At 36.8% G+C, this 15,127-nt stretch overlaps 2 protein-coding genes across 2 annotated transcripts; one reads left to right on the top strand and one right to left on the bottom strand.

Moving 5' to 3' along the window:
* Window positions 1-545: 545 nt before the first annotated feature.
* Window positions 546-1,381, bottom strand: LOC107465759 (uncharacterized). The gene is made up of 2 exons (XM_016084731.1): window positions 1,021-1,381; window positions 546-964 (listed from the first exon to the last, which is right to left on the bottom strand). Exons 1-2 carry the CDS (start codon window positions 1,379-1,381, stop codon window positions 546-548), a joined length of 780 nt encoding a protein of 259 aa, XP_015940217.1.
* An 11,566-nt stretch (window positions 1,382-12,947) lies between these two features.
* LOC107465760 (uncharacterized) lies at window positions 12,948-14,885 on the top strand. Its single transcript, XM_016084732.1, has 3 exons — window positions 12,948-13,148; window positions 13,623-14,291; window positions 14,838-14,885. The coding sequence occupies exons 1-3, from the start codon at window positions 12,948-12,950 to the stop codon at window positions 14,883-14,885; spliced, it is 918 nt and encodes a 305-aa protein (XP_015940218.1).
* The last annotated feature ends 242 nt before the right edge of the window (window positions 14,886-15,127 follow it).

Genomic DNA, 15,127 nt, shown 5'->3' with positions numbered 1-15,127 from the left:
TAGTATATTTTTATTAGTTTTTATGCAAAAATCACATTTCTGGAATTTACTATGAGTTTGTGTATTTTTCTGTGATTTCAGGTATTTTCTGACTAAAATTGAGGGACTTGAGCAAAAATCTGATTCAGAGGCTGAGAAAGGACTGCAGATTTTGTTGGATTATGATCCTCCTGCACTCGAAGTGGATTTTCAGGAGCTACAAAAGTCCAATTGGCGCACTATTAATTGCGTTGGAAAATAGACATCTTGGGCTTTCCAGCAATGTATAATAGTCCATACTTTGTCCAAACTGGCGTCCAAACGCCCACCAGAGACTCCTTTTTTGGCGTAAAATGCCAGAACTGGCACCAGAACTGGAGTTAAACGCCCAAACTGGCATCCAAGCTGGCGTTTAACTCCAAGGATGGCCTATGCACGTGAAAGATTCAAAGCTCAGCCCAAGTACATACCAAGTGGGCCTAGAAGTGGATTTTTGCACTATCTGCACTTAGTTACTCATTTTCTGTAAACCTAGTTTACTAGTTTAGTATAAATAGCACTTTCTACTATTGTATTTGAAGTCTTTGGTCTTCTTTGGAACCCTTGAGCTTTATGATCATCTTTGGGGAGGCTGGCCATTCTGGTGGATGCTTCATAGCTTCATCAAGGTTGAAACCCACTGCTCTTCCATCCATCTCAACGGAATAGGTACACGAGAAGGCATCAAATTTAAACCGAAAAGTCTTCAAGAAAGGCTTCCCAAGCAAGATGGATGATGGTTTTCCTGAGTCATTAGGGGGCATCTCAAGAATATAGAAATCAATAGGAAAAACTAACCCCTTAATGCTCACCAAGACGTCTTCCCCCATGCCAACCACTGAGATGATGCTCTTATCTGCCAAAACAAAATGGGATGCCGACCTTTTCAATGGTGGAAGCTTCAAAGCATCATATACAGATAATGGCATAATGCTAACACATGCACCTAAATCACACATGCAGTCAACAAACTGTACACCCCTATAGTGCAAGTAACCATACAAGGACTGAGATCACCACATTTCTCCGGTATAGCACCCATCAAAGCAGAAATTAAGCTACCCAAAGGAATAATTTCTAAATCATGGATCTTTTCCTTATTCATGCACAAATCCTTTAGAAACTTAGCATACTTAGGAACTTGACGAATAGCATCAAAAAGTGGGATAGTTACCTCAACCTTTTTTAAGATCTCCACCATCTTGGGATCTAGCTCCATTTGTTTTTTAATCCTCTTAGCAAGGTGTGGAAAAGGAATGGGAATGACCTCTTTCAAAACATCGTCTTCCTTAGAAACTCCATTCCTTGGTTGAGCAACTTCTTCCTTTAAATGCCTCTTGTACCACATCTTCATCTTCCACATCTTCTACCTTAACAACCTCTACATCTTGAGTGGCTTGTCTTGAGCTTGGCTTATCGGGACTCCTCTCTTGCAATGTAGTGCCAGACCTCAAAGTGATGGCATTGATTCCACTCTTGGGGTTGGGTAAAGGTTGAGAAGGAAGTGCACTAGAGCTTGAAGGTTGAGTATTGGAGGTAGAGGGTGGGTGCATACGAGATAGAAGAGCTTGGATGGTAGAGGTGAGGCCGGTGATGCTAGAGGTAACTGTGGCTTGAAGCTCTTTTTGTCCTTACATAAGAGAGCAAAGAATCTCATCATTGGAGGAAAAAGGAGGGTAGGTAATTTGGGGTGATTGTGGTTGGTTGAGTTGAGGTGCTTGAGCTTGCCTTTGATGGGGTGGTTGGTATCTCTGGCCTTGGTTTTGTTGTTGGTACAAGGGGGTTTTGTTGATACCGGTTTTATTGGTAGTTATTATTCCACCTTTGATTTCCACCATTGTCTTTGCCTCCTTGGTTGTAGTTGTCCCTCCATCCTTGGTTGGGATTGTCTTGCCAACCTTGATTGTAGTTACCACCTTGATTATAGTTACCTCCATGTTGATAGTATCCATGATTCGGACAATTATAATAAGCATTGGTAGCCACCAAGGTGTTGTCCTCTTGGAGTTGTGGACATTCATCAGTATAGTGAGAATAGCAAGCACAAATTCCACATACTCTCTAAGGGACTAACTATTGACATTGTAGTTGTGGAGGAGCCAGAGGTTATTGTTGATTGAGTTGGAGTTGCTTGAGTATATTGGTCATCTCCCCCAAAGTCTTGGTGAGAGCGGCGGTCTCACTACTAGAATAAACTTCCGCAATAGCGTTGGGATGATTATTCCTTTGCCTTGTATGTTGGGTAGACTCAACTAGATCGGTGCTCAGTTGACACGCTTCAGTCGCCGTCTTATACTTTGTCAGAGAGCCATTACTCGCAGCATCCAAAAGGGTCTTGTCTCAAGGCTTCATACCTTTGCAGAAGTAGCTAATTAACACCAACTGGTCAATCATGTGATGGGGGCACGAATCAAGGAGATTCCTGAAGTATTCTCAATACTCATAGAGAGTCTCTGATTTACCTTGAATAATGCAAGAAATTTCCTTCCTCAATCTATCTGTGAGATCCGGTGGAAAGAACTTGTCCAAGAATTTCCTTATCAACAAATCCCAATTAGTAACAACAGTTTTGGGTTGAGTGTAGAACCACTCCTTTGCCTTTCCCTCAAGAGAAAATGGAAAGGCATTGATATGAGAATTTATGTTGATCTAGAATTTTACAAAAATAGAATCTCATTGCAAGCATAGCCTAGACCAACAATTAACTCTCAATCAAAGTTTAACCAAAGAATCATCACAATTCAAATTAAATAACCAAGAGTATTCAAACTCCCGGGATGTTTTTCCTAGGAATTGCAATGAAATATTCAATTGTTGGCTTTGAGAGATTGGGGGTTGTGATTGCAAGTGACAAGAAAATTAGAAGGCAAGAAAGTAAAGAAGTATGCAAGGAATTAAAGCTCAAAGCAAGCAATATCAAAAATAAAATTTAATTGGCAAAAAGGGCTCTTGGCAAGGGTTGGAGAATTGAGAATTCTTATCCTAGTCATAGACCACAAACATGGTAATTGCTAAGAATTAATCCCAATTAGTCTATCCTAACATTGAGGATAAGTTAAAAGGGCATAATTGATCTCAATCCACAAGTCCTAATCAACTCACTAATTAACTTAGTGAAAGACTAGCGTTAGTGAAAACCAAACCAACTAACAATCCTAATCACAATATCGAATGGAAATTTATGACTCAAGGTCACCTAATTATCCAATTCCAAGTCAAGAGTGTGAAAAACTATACAAAAGCTAAAAGAAACATTTTATCAAACACCTAGCATGCATAAAAGGAAAAATATCATAAATTGCAATAAAAATAAATTCTATAACTATCAATTGCAATAAAATAATAATAACAACTCAAATAAGCATTAAAAAACATAAAACATCAAAATTGCATTAAATGAAATTAAAAGGGACAAGTGTTCATAAACTAAAAGTAGCATGAAAGTAAAATTAACGAAGGAAACTAAGAGATTAAAGGAAATAAAACATAAAAATGTAAATGAAACTAAAATAAAATAAGAATTAAAGAGAGAAATTAAAGAGAGAATAAAGCTAAAAACCCTAATTCTGGAGAGAAGGGGGAGCTTCTCTCTCTAGAAAACTAAGCTAAAATATGTAAAAACTTAAATCTAAGTGCTCTCCCTTCATTCCTCTTCACTTTGGCTTGAAATAGCTTCAGAAATGAGTTGGATTGGGTTTTGGAGGCCCAGAAATCACCCCTAATGATTTGCAATTAATGAGCTCACGTGCCAGGACTTGTGCGTACGCACACTTGCTATTTTCTGACTTGTACGTACGCACAAATTGTTTGTGTACGCACACTTAAACTTATGTCCACTATAGCAAATTATATATCATTTTGAAGCCTCAGATGTTAGCTTTTCAATGTCGTTAGAATCGCCTCATTTGGACCTGTGTAGCTTAAGTTATGACCAATTTAGTACAGAGAGGTCAGGATTGGCAGCTTTACAAATCCTTCATTTCTTGAATTCTCCCATTTTGCATGCTTTCTTTCCACTTCTTCAATCTATACTTGCCTTGTAAGCCTGAAATTACTCAACAAACACATCAAGGTATCAAATAGAATTAAAGTGAATAAAATTTAGCAATTATAAAGCTTAAAAAATATGTTTTCACTTTCAAGCACAATTTAGGGAGAAATTATGAAACTATGCTATTTCAATGGATAAATGCAAGAAAAGTTGATGAAATCCACCAAATTAGAGAAAATAAATATTATAAAATGTGGATTCATCAGGCGTACAACCAAAGGGCGACCTCATCCGCACCATGCCGCCTAGTAGTTAAGCAGGCTGTTTGAACGTCTCTAAGGTGCTTGATAGGCTCTTGAGCGTGTAAACCATGGAATTTAGGAAGTAGATTGATCAATGTGGTCTTCAGTTTAAAATCAGCAGTCAAATTCGGATGACGCGCTTGAAGTGGTTGAAGTCTAAAATCCAGAGCTCCCACTTCCTTGAAAGTGATCCTTCTAGGAGCGGCCATAGTATCTGCACTTAAATCAAAAGAAGAGATGTCAATTGATTTAGTAGGAGAGGAGTTAGTTTCTTCCTCAAATGACGCTTCAGATTCAACCTCAGATAATATTGGTGAATTGGGTGAAACCCTTTCACCACCCTCAGAGGCTAACCGACGTCGAGCTCGCCTAATATGTGAAATAGTTTTTTCAATTTCAGGATCAAATGTGGCTAGGCTCAGATCCGGTAATGAACGCGTCATTCAATGAAAGAAACATAGAGCTCATGGCAATGAAATATACCAAGAAAAATAAATAATAAATACTATTAATAACAGAAAACACACAAATAAAATAAAAAATTGCAATTATGTAAATATAAATATATTTACACCAACCAATAATTTAGCACACATATGCAACTCCCTGGCAACGACACCAAAAATTGATGGGAGGAAAAATGCTGGTTAAGAATTCTTGAAAAAAAAATATTTTCCAAACAGCGTTGAAAGTACAGTCTTAACTGACGAAATTCCTACTATCAATTTCAATTGTGTCATAATTAATAATAAATAACCGGGAGTAGAATCCCGGGTCGTTTCCCTAAGAGTTGACATAGGATGCAAATTATTGGTTAGAATTTTTCTGAATATTTTCTGAATTTGAGAACAAAAAAATAAATAACTAGAAATTAAAGCAATGAATGAATAATAAGAGATGATATGTATTTAAAATAAAAGGCCTTGGTTAGAGAAGAGAATTGGAGTTCCTATCCTTGTTGTCTTTCCCAAGTATAATAGTAAAGGGTCATTGCTCCCACTTTGTTATCCTCTAGCAATTGAAGGAAAGTCAAGTGGGCGTCACTAACTGTAGCTCACAAGTCCTAATCACTTCCTGGAGAAGGACTAGAGTTAGTGAGAATTGAGCGAGCCAGCAATTTCCAATTACAGATTATTACACTTGGGTATAGCAACTCAAGGGGTTCCAATTACTCAACCTCCAACTAAGTGGGAGCTTTACTCCATTAACATGAATGCTATTTTCATAAACACATAATAGGAGTAAATAAAAGACATGATAATTATGAGAAATTAATTAAATTAAAATTTGCACTAACAATAATCAATAAAGAACAAACAAGCAATAAAAATAAACATAAAAATACTTCAAGGCATTAATAAAATTCAAAAGTGACAAGATCCAAACATGAATTCAAAGCAATTAAATGGAAAAGAGTAATTCAGTTATCGAAGAAGAAAACTATAAGGATAATGACTCCAGTTGAAGGTATTAGTAACTCTCTCAAAATCCAATTCAAAGCCAAACTAAGAACATCAAAATCCAATTCAGTCTCAGCTTTATCCTTTCCTCTAGTTTGTGTTTTCGAGTTTGAAACTGGGTCCAAATCAACCCAGAAATTGCCCTAACGAGTTTTGTTAACTGCAGCACGCGACGCTTTGTCACCCGTACGCGTCGGCCATGCGTACGCGTCACTAAACCTTGCACCTGGCCATGCGTACGCGTCAGTCATGCGTACGCGTCACTGAACGACGCTCCTGGTCACGCACACGTGTCAGCCATGCGTGTGCATTGCTCCTCGCTTCTCAACTCTTTAGTTTCTTGTATTCATTCCACTTTAACATGCTTCATCTTCATCCTTTAAGCCATTCATGCCCTGATGCCCTGTAAACCTGAAAACACTAAACAAACACATCACGGCATCGAATGGTAATAAAAGAGAATTAAAAATTAACAATTTTAAGGCCTAGGAAGCGTGTTTTCAATTATAGCACAAACTACGGAAGAAAACTTAAAACATGCAATTTACATGAATAAGTGTGAGAATAGTTGACAAAACCCACTTAATTGAGTCCAAAATATATCAGAAAATAGTGGTTTATCAGCTAGACGCACAGTTTCCGCATCCTTCTTGCACAACTCTCTGTCTGGATCGTGCGATGGCATAGTCCACACAAAATCCTAGCACGCTCAGATTCAGGGGGTCACACGTACGCGTTGGTCAGGCGTACGTGTGATAAGCCTCTTTTTTTTTAAATAGAATAGAAACAGGGCACTCCCACCCACTATTTACATGTCTAACACCAACCAAAATCAAAATTATCAAAATTCCTAACTTCTAAAAACTATTTAAACATGCAACTAAGCAATTCAAATCAAAATGCAATTCAAAACAAGTAAACTACAACTTAAGGCATAAATCTAACCAAACAACTAGCACATAAGGTAATATATACAAGAGTGATATAAAAGGCAAGAAAGTACCTAACAATGGTAACTCAATTTATTCATGAACTATATACACAAGAGAATGAAAAGAGATTACTATGGTGGGGTGTCTCCCACATAGCACTTTTATTTAAAGTCCTTAAGTTGGACATTTCGGGAAGCTTCTTATCATGGTGGCTTATGCTTGTACTCTTCTTTGAACTCTCACCAATGCTTGGACTTCTAATAAGCTCCAAAGTTCAAAATTAATAGCACCAAGCTTTGATGAAGTTCCACAAAAGCTAGGGGTTCCCAAAATTGATCTTCTTGTATGCTAAGATCCCAAACCTTATTTTTACACCCATCTTCTAATTGATCATCAAAATTCCAACCGGGTGGTACAGCCTTGGAATCCTCACTCAAGCACCCAAACAACTTCCTAGACCCAAGCAATCTAGCTCTACACCAAACCTTGCAATTAGACTTTGAGCTTTCAACCACAATGAACCGAAAATTGTATTTCCAACCACTTACCATCTCCCTTTTACTCTTAAAGCCACAAATATTTCTAAGTTGACCATCCATCTCAAGCAAACCATATTCAAGCGGAAAAGTAAAGCTTAAGGATAAGAGATTTACCCACTTGAATGAAAGAATGGATGCTGATGGTTTGGTAAGAGGTGTCTCTAATGGTCTTGATAAAGCAATCTCCACTCGTGCTCCTCTTGATTTACCTCCACCTATTGACAACTTTCTTCCAATTCATTCTCTTCTTCATTATTTACCAAAGGTCTTAGAGGTTGTACACCTTCTTCTTTGACCACTACTTCATGTCCAATGGAAGAGGATTCAACAAAATCATTGAAGTGATTAGTTAGTGTAGATAAATACTCATCAATGATTGAATCCATCTATTAATCAACCTCTTCAACCTTAGAGGGCTCTACAACTTTTGGTTTCCATGGTCTTTCAACATCTCCTAAGTCTTCAACCACTTCTTCCTCTTCAACAACTACAACTTCCTCCAATTGTTCCAATACAAAATCCCACTCTTTGTTCTCCACCGGAGTTTTTAAACTCTCTTTCATACTACGCTCCTCACTTGGTTCTCAACATGTGGCCATGGGAGGACTTTGATTGCTTAAGCGTTGGGAGGCTAAGTTGTTTACTACCTCGGTCAAGGTAGCCATGAATTCTAGTTGCCTCCTTTTAGATTCACGTTGCTCTTGAAGTAATGAAGTGAGTATGTCATTCATTGGGGCTTGGGATGGATAGGAGGATTCATTGTTTGGGAGAAAAGGTTCATAATAGGAAGGTGGTTCATCTTAGTAAGGGCATGGAGATGGGGCATATGGAGGTAGTTCTTAGGAGTAATTGTGTTGGAATCGTGGTGGTTCTATCTATGGTTCATATGAGTCATAAGGTTATTGGTATGGTGGATATAAGTTAGGATCATATAGAGGTGTTTGGTAAGATGAGGCTTATGAATAAGGTTGATAACCATGTTGAGGAGGAGGGTCATAGGCATGGGGTGGTTGTGGTTGATAACTACAAGGAGGTCCACCATAACCATTAGATTGGTATGCATCATAGTATGGTTCTTGCTCATAGTACATTGGAGGAGGTTATTACCATGAAGGTTGTCCATAAGATTGAGGCTCCTCCCACCTTTGATTGCTCCATCCTTGATGCACATCCTCATTTTAATTCCCATTTCCAACACCATAATTAGAACCAATTTCATAACCAAAAGGGTGAGAATTCATAGTAGCAAGAGAAAATGAAGACAAAAACTAATAAGAAATAAAGAGAAGCAATGTCCTACAACTAGCAAAACTAACAAAGAAGCAAAAGCAACTATTCACAATATTAACATATATACAATAACCAATAACAAGGCACACATTTGCAAGTCCCCGGAAACAGCGTCAAAAACTTGATATGAGGAAATTATCCGTTAGGAATTTTCACAAAAATAATCTCGTTGAAGTATAGATCCAAATTGAACAAACAACCCTCAATCAAAGTTTAATTTGTTTGTCACAAGTGCAAACCCAATAAAAACTGAGAGTATTTAAACCTCGGGTCGTCTCTCAAGGAATTGTAGGGAAGTATGCATGTTATTGGTTATGAGGTATTTTTGGGGTTTTTTAATGATGAACAAGGAATGTAAATAACAAGAAAATAAATTAAAAACTAAGAAAAGCCTTGGCAAGAGGTGAGAATTGGAATTCCTATCCTCATTATCATCCTTAATTGTGATGGTAATTTTCTTTTGCACTCACTTAGTTAACTTTTAACAATTGAAAAAAAGTCAAGTGAGAAAAATTGACTTTAATCCACAAGTCCTAATCAAAGATTAGCTTTAGTGGAATTCAAGCCAATTAGCAATTCTAAATCACCAATCAACAAAAGAATTTGACAACTCAAGAGTCTCCAATTACTCAACCCAAGCCAAGAGTACAAAATTCTACTCTAAAATCCAACCAAGCATTTTATCAAACACTTAGAAGGCATAAAAGAAAAGCATCATAAAAGTACAAGAATAATAAAATCTAACAACTACCAATTGTAAGAAAGTAAAAAATAACAGCTCAATTAAACATCAAAGGAACATAAAACATAAATTGTATTAATAGGAATTAAAAATTAACAAAGGTTCATAAACATAAAAGTGATCAAATAAAAGAAATAACAATTAAAGCTAGAAAAGCAAAGATGTAAGAACAAGAAATGGCAAGGAAAACTAAAGCAAGATAAGTATCAAAACCTAAATCTAAGAGAAACTTAACTAATCTACCATAAATTCTAAAGAGAAGAGACAGCTTTGATGAGCGGATATTTTATATGCTTTTTGATACTATTTTCCTACTGTTTTCAGTACATTTTATCAAGTTTTAGTATGTTTTAGTAGGTTTTAGTATAAAATACACATTTTGGATGCTACTTTGAGCTTTTGTGTTTTCTTATAATTTTAGGTGAATTTTGGGTGAATTTGGCAAGTTTTGGCAAAGTCTGATTCAGAGGCAAAGAAAGCATAGCAGATGTTGTCATATTCTGACCTTCATGCATTCAATCTAGCATTTCTGGAGCTAAGAGATCCCAATGACAGGTTTTTAATGGCGTTGGAAAGCTAACGTATAGGGCATTCCAGAAATATATAATGGTTTATACTTTTCTTTGGATTGGACTGCCCAAAATTGGCGTTGAACGCCCAACTTACCCCCTTTCTGGTGTTCAACACCCCCAAAGGGACTCAAGCCAGCGTTGAACACCCAAACTTAGCATTCAACACCACAAGGGGAGCAAGGAAGCAGCATATCTACTCCCTAGTGGGCGTTCAACGCCCACCCTTTCAAGTTAGATGCCAAGCTCAACCCAAACACTCACCAAGTGGGCCTAGAAGTGGATTTTCGAACCTTTAGTCTAGTTTAGTTTATTTTTGTAATTTCTAATTATTATTAATATCTTTTTAGGTTTAGTATTAGTATATATAAGGGAAGATCACCATTGTTTAGGATCTTTACCACCACATTCGAACCTTACACAATATTCTCTATACAGTATGAGCAACTAAACCTCCTAGGTTAAGGTCAGGAGCCCTGCTGATTCCCATTAATTAATAATATTACTGTTCTATTTCAATACATGTTTGATTCTATTCTATGGTGCATTTTCGTTCTTCATCCTTATGAATTTGGGGTGGAATGGAAGTATGGCCCCTTATTCTACATGAGTTCATGTGAGTCCTGACCCGGATAGTATTGAGCTACAGCTTGAGAGTGCATCTCAGGTTCCAAGAGAGTATCTGGGCTAATTGAGATATGTGACATAAAATCCTGTTAGTCATGGGTAAATGAGATCTCTGTGGCACTAAGGCTAGAATCATAAAGCATCATTCTCCGATCCAAAAGATCCGACCTTGTATGTGGCATTTTAAGTAGGATCAACAAAAGGAGAGTGGATTGCACGGGCTTCATCTTCGGCTATAGTGAAGCACTATGAGCTAACTTGACGAGAGGACATGTGTTACTCAAGGTAGCTATAGTTTAGGGGATATTTACATGATGAGAGGATATGAGTTAATCATTTATAGCTTTGCCATTGAATGAGTCATTCATTATTGAAGTAGTTAGAAAGAAAAGTTGATCTAGAAAGATAAACCATCTCTGAAACCTTGACTGATTTTTCATTATTGTTTCTCTGCTATTTTGTTATTGCTTCCTTTACTTATTTTATGCGCATTCAAAAACAACCATATTTTCTATTCGCCTGACTAAGATCTGTAGGATAACCACAGTTTGTTCAATCTGACAACCCTCGTTGGATTCGACCCTGACTCACCTGAGGTATTACTTGGACGACCCGGTGCACTTGCCGGTTCAGTTGTGTGAGTCACAAATTCGTACACCAAGTTTTTGGTACCATTGCCGGGGATTGTTTGTGATTGACAAACTAATGGTTGTCTTGCTCCTTTGATCAGATACTTTTTATTTTTTCTCTTTTAATTGTGTTTCTTATTTTCATTTTCAAAAATTTTTCAAAAACTTTTTCTCTTTAGTCATCTTTTTCTTTTGTGTGAATCTTGCATCAATTTTGAAGTTTGGTGTCCCTTTGGTTTTTATTTCTTTTCTTGAGTCTTTCGAAAATTGTTCTTGCTTTTCTTTCTTTGTGTTCGAAAATTTCTTGGTAGTTTCTTTCTTTGATTTCTAAATTTTTAAGTTTAGTGTCTTTTAGTGTTTTTCCTTTTAATTTTTTGAAATAATTGTTGTTTGATTTCAAAACTTTTTGGTTTGGTGTCTTGTTAGTGTTTGTTTTTCCTTTTTAAAATTTTTTTGAAAATTCTTATTTTAAATTCAAAATTTTTAAGTTTGGTGTCCTAATTAGTGATCTTGTTTTTCTTGCTTATCTTTTCTATCTTTAAAAATCTTTATATTATCTTTTTCTTTGATTTTCAAACTTTTGTTATCTTATTTTTTTAATTTAAAAGTTTAAATTCTAGTGTCTTGTTAGTTTTTCTTTCCTTTTAAAATTGAATTATAAAAAAAATCTTTAAATTTTTTTAATCTTATCTTATTTTATCTTGCTTTTCTCTCTTGACTTTTTCAAATTCTAAATTTAAAAATCTTTCTTTGACTTTCGATTTTTAAAAGATTTTCAAAATCAAATCTCTTATTTTAAATTTTAGATCTTATCTTATCTTGTTTAACTTTTTCTTTTCAAATTTAAATTTTAAAATCATTGATTGACTCTTTCTTTTTAAATTTCAAAAAAAATTTCAAAATCTAATATTTTATTTTATTTTCAAATCTAGTTAGTTAGTCAATTACTTTATCTTATTTTAATTTTAAAAATTTGGTATTTCCTTAATTCTTCTTTCTTTCTCATCTTTTTTAAAAATTTCTAACTCTTTTCTCTCCTTTCTTTTTCAAAAATCTTCTTCTTCTTTCTCTCTCATCTTTTTCGAAAACTTTCAGTTTATTCCTCTCTTTATTTTCGAAAATCCTTTCTAAATTTAAAGACATCTTTATTTTCTTTTTTCTTCATCTAACTCTCTCACTAGGAGTCCTCTATACTCTGATATAGAGACTCTTTTCTTTTCTCTTCTTGGTTTCTTTCTTCTAAGAAGGCGTCTGCAATAAGCTCAGGCTAGCAGAACTGTAAGGAATCTTACAGGAGCTCTAGAACAAGAAGCTGAAGATACAACAATGGCAGCTAACCCAAATAATAGGGGTGACACAAGAAAGGTCCTAGGATCTTACAGTACACCCAATTCTGACTTTTATAGGCACATCATCTCCATACTTGCCATAGGTGCAAACAACTTTGAGTTGAAGCCTCAACTGGTCACTTTGGTACAACAGAACTGCCAATTTGATGGACTTCCACAGGAAGATCCAAAAAAATTCATATCTAACTTCCTGTAGATATGTGACACTGTCAAAACTAATGGAGTTAATCCAGAGGTTTACAAGCTCATGCTCTTCCCTTTTGTAGTAAGAGACAGAACAAGGCTATAGCTGGATTCTCTGCCTAAAGAAAGCCTAGATACTTGGAAGAAGGTGGTCAATAGATTCCTGACCAAGTTCTTTCCACCTCAGAAGCTGAGCAAGCTTAGGGTGGAAGTACAAACCTTCAGACAGAAAGAGGGTGAATCCCTCTATGAAGCTTGGGAAAGATATGAGCAACTAATCAGGAGATGCCCTCCTGACATGATTTCAGATTGGACCATGCTAGACATTTTCTATAATTACCTATCTGAGGCATCCAAGATGTCATTAGACCACTCTGCAGGTGGATCCCTCTACTTCAAGAAGATGCCTGAAGAGGCGCAGGAGCTTATTGATATGGTTGCCAACAACCAGTATATGTACACTTCTGAGAGGAATCCTGTGAACAATGGGATAGCTCAGAAGAGAGGTGTCTTGGAAGTAGACACATTAGACACCATCTTGGCTCAAAACAAGCTCTTATCTCAGCAGATCAATATGATCTCTTAGCACTTGAGTGGGACACAGAGCTCAGATGCATATTGTCTAGAAATAGCATATGAGTTAGATGCTAGTGACAACACTTGGACCACAATGGAGGAGGTGAACTATATGGGAAGCTCCTCCAAAAACTCCAATAACAATCCTTATTCGAATATTTTCAATCAGAGATGGAGGAACCACCCTAATTTTGGGTGAAAAGATCAACAGAAGCCTCAACAAGGCTTCAATACTAATTAGGGAGGAATGAACTAGAACAGGTTCAACAACAGACCATTCCAACCCTTTTAGCAACAGACAGAGACTCCCACATAGAGCCTCTCTAACCTGGTTACTATAGTCTCTAACCTCTCCAAGACCACTCACAGTTTCATGGCTGAAACTAGGTCTTCCATTTGGAACTTGGAGATATAGGTTGGTCAGCTGAGCAAGAAAATCCCAGAGATCCCTTCCAACACTCTTTCCAGTAACACAGAAGTAAATTCAAGGGAAGAGTGCAAGGCCCTCACTGTGGAGGTGATGACCGAACCCAAGGAGGAGCCTGCTATTGAGGAGCTCAAGGAAATCAGAGCTCATGAGGAGACTAATAATGTCCCCTTGCATGCCTCTTTGCTAGGAGAGGAACCTAAGGAATACACCTCTTCTGATGAGGATGAGGCATCCAAGGAAGAGCAAATTGCTCGGTTCCTGGCAATCCTCAGGAAGCTAAAGGCCAACTTTTCTCATACAGAGGTGGTGGAGGAGGAAGATGAGCCTGTGGTACTGGCCAAGGAGTGCAGTGCCTTGGTTCAGAAGAAGCTCCCTCAAAAGCTGCCAGATTCCGGAAGCTTCCTGATTCCCTGTACTATAGGTACAATCACCTTTGAGAAGGCATTATATGACCTTGGCTCAAGCATCAACCTCATGCCTCTTTCTGTGATGAAGAGGCTGGAAATTCTGGAGGTGCAGCATGCCAAGATCTCATTGGAGATGGCAGAAAAGTCCCTAAAAAGGGCATATAACATGGTGGAAGATGTCCTAGTGATGGTTGAAGACCTTTACATCCCTGCAAATTTTGTAGTCCTAGACACTGGGGGGGATGATGTGTGGAAAATGATCCAACACAAAACTCACCGGTAAGTGTACCAGGTCGCATCAAGTAGTAATAACTCACAAGAGTGAAGTCAATCCCACAGGGATTGATGGATCAAGAAATTTTAGTGGGTGATTAGTTTAGTCAAGCTAACATTGATGATTTGAGTGAAAAGTGATCAACAGAATTGTAAATAGCAGGAAATTTAAAGTTGCAGAAAATAAAATTGCATGAAACTTAAAGTGCAAGAAAGTAAAATAGCTGAAACTTAAATTGCAAGAAATGTAAATTGCATCAAATGTAAAGGGGGTTGGGTGCTGGAAATTAAAGAGAGCAATGAAACAACCAATCAAGGAGATCTTGAGCACAAGTAACAGGAAGCTTAAAGTGCAGGAAAATTTAAATCAAGCTCACAGCAACTCAAATGTAAATTTCAGAAAGGAAAACTTGCAGGAAATTAAAATCGCACGAAAGTAAATTGAAAGCAATGACAACAGAAAGCAATGGGAACCAAAGATCAAAAGCAAACTCAATGTAAATTGAATTTTAACTTGCAGCAAAAGGAAATTATAGCAAATCTCAAACAGGAAAGTAAAATTACTTGAAGAATTAAAAACAGAATATGACTGGTGCTAAATTGCAGCAATTAAAAGAATGTTGAAGATCTCCGGAGTGGAAGAGACTAGATAACAAGTCTAGATCTCAAATCCTTCCTTGATCCAACAAGAACAATTGCAAAAGAAATAAAGGAAAGCAAATTGCAGAAATAGCAGAAGAAGAAGCAATGAACAGAAAGTAAAATTCAATTATGCAGAAAATTAAAGAGGAGATCTCAAGGTGAGATTGA

Source organism: Arachis duranensis, chromosome 9 (genome assembly GCF_000817695.3).
Source record: "Arachis duranensis cultivar V14167 chromosome 9, aradu.V14167.gnm2.J7QH, whole genome shotgun sequence".
In the NCBI taxonomy this organism is placed as follows: Eukaryota; Viridiplantae; Streptophyta; class Magnoliopsida; order Fabales; family Fabaceae; genus Arachis; species Arachis duranensis.
This window is presented reverse-complemented; position numbering and strand designations above follow the sequence as displayed.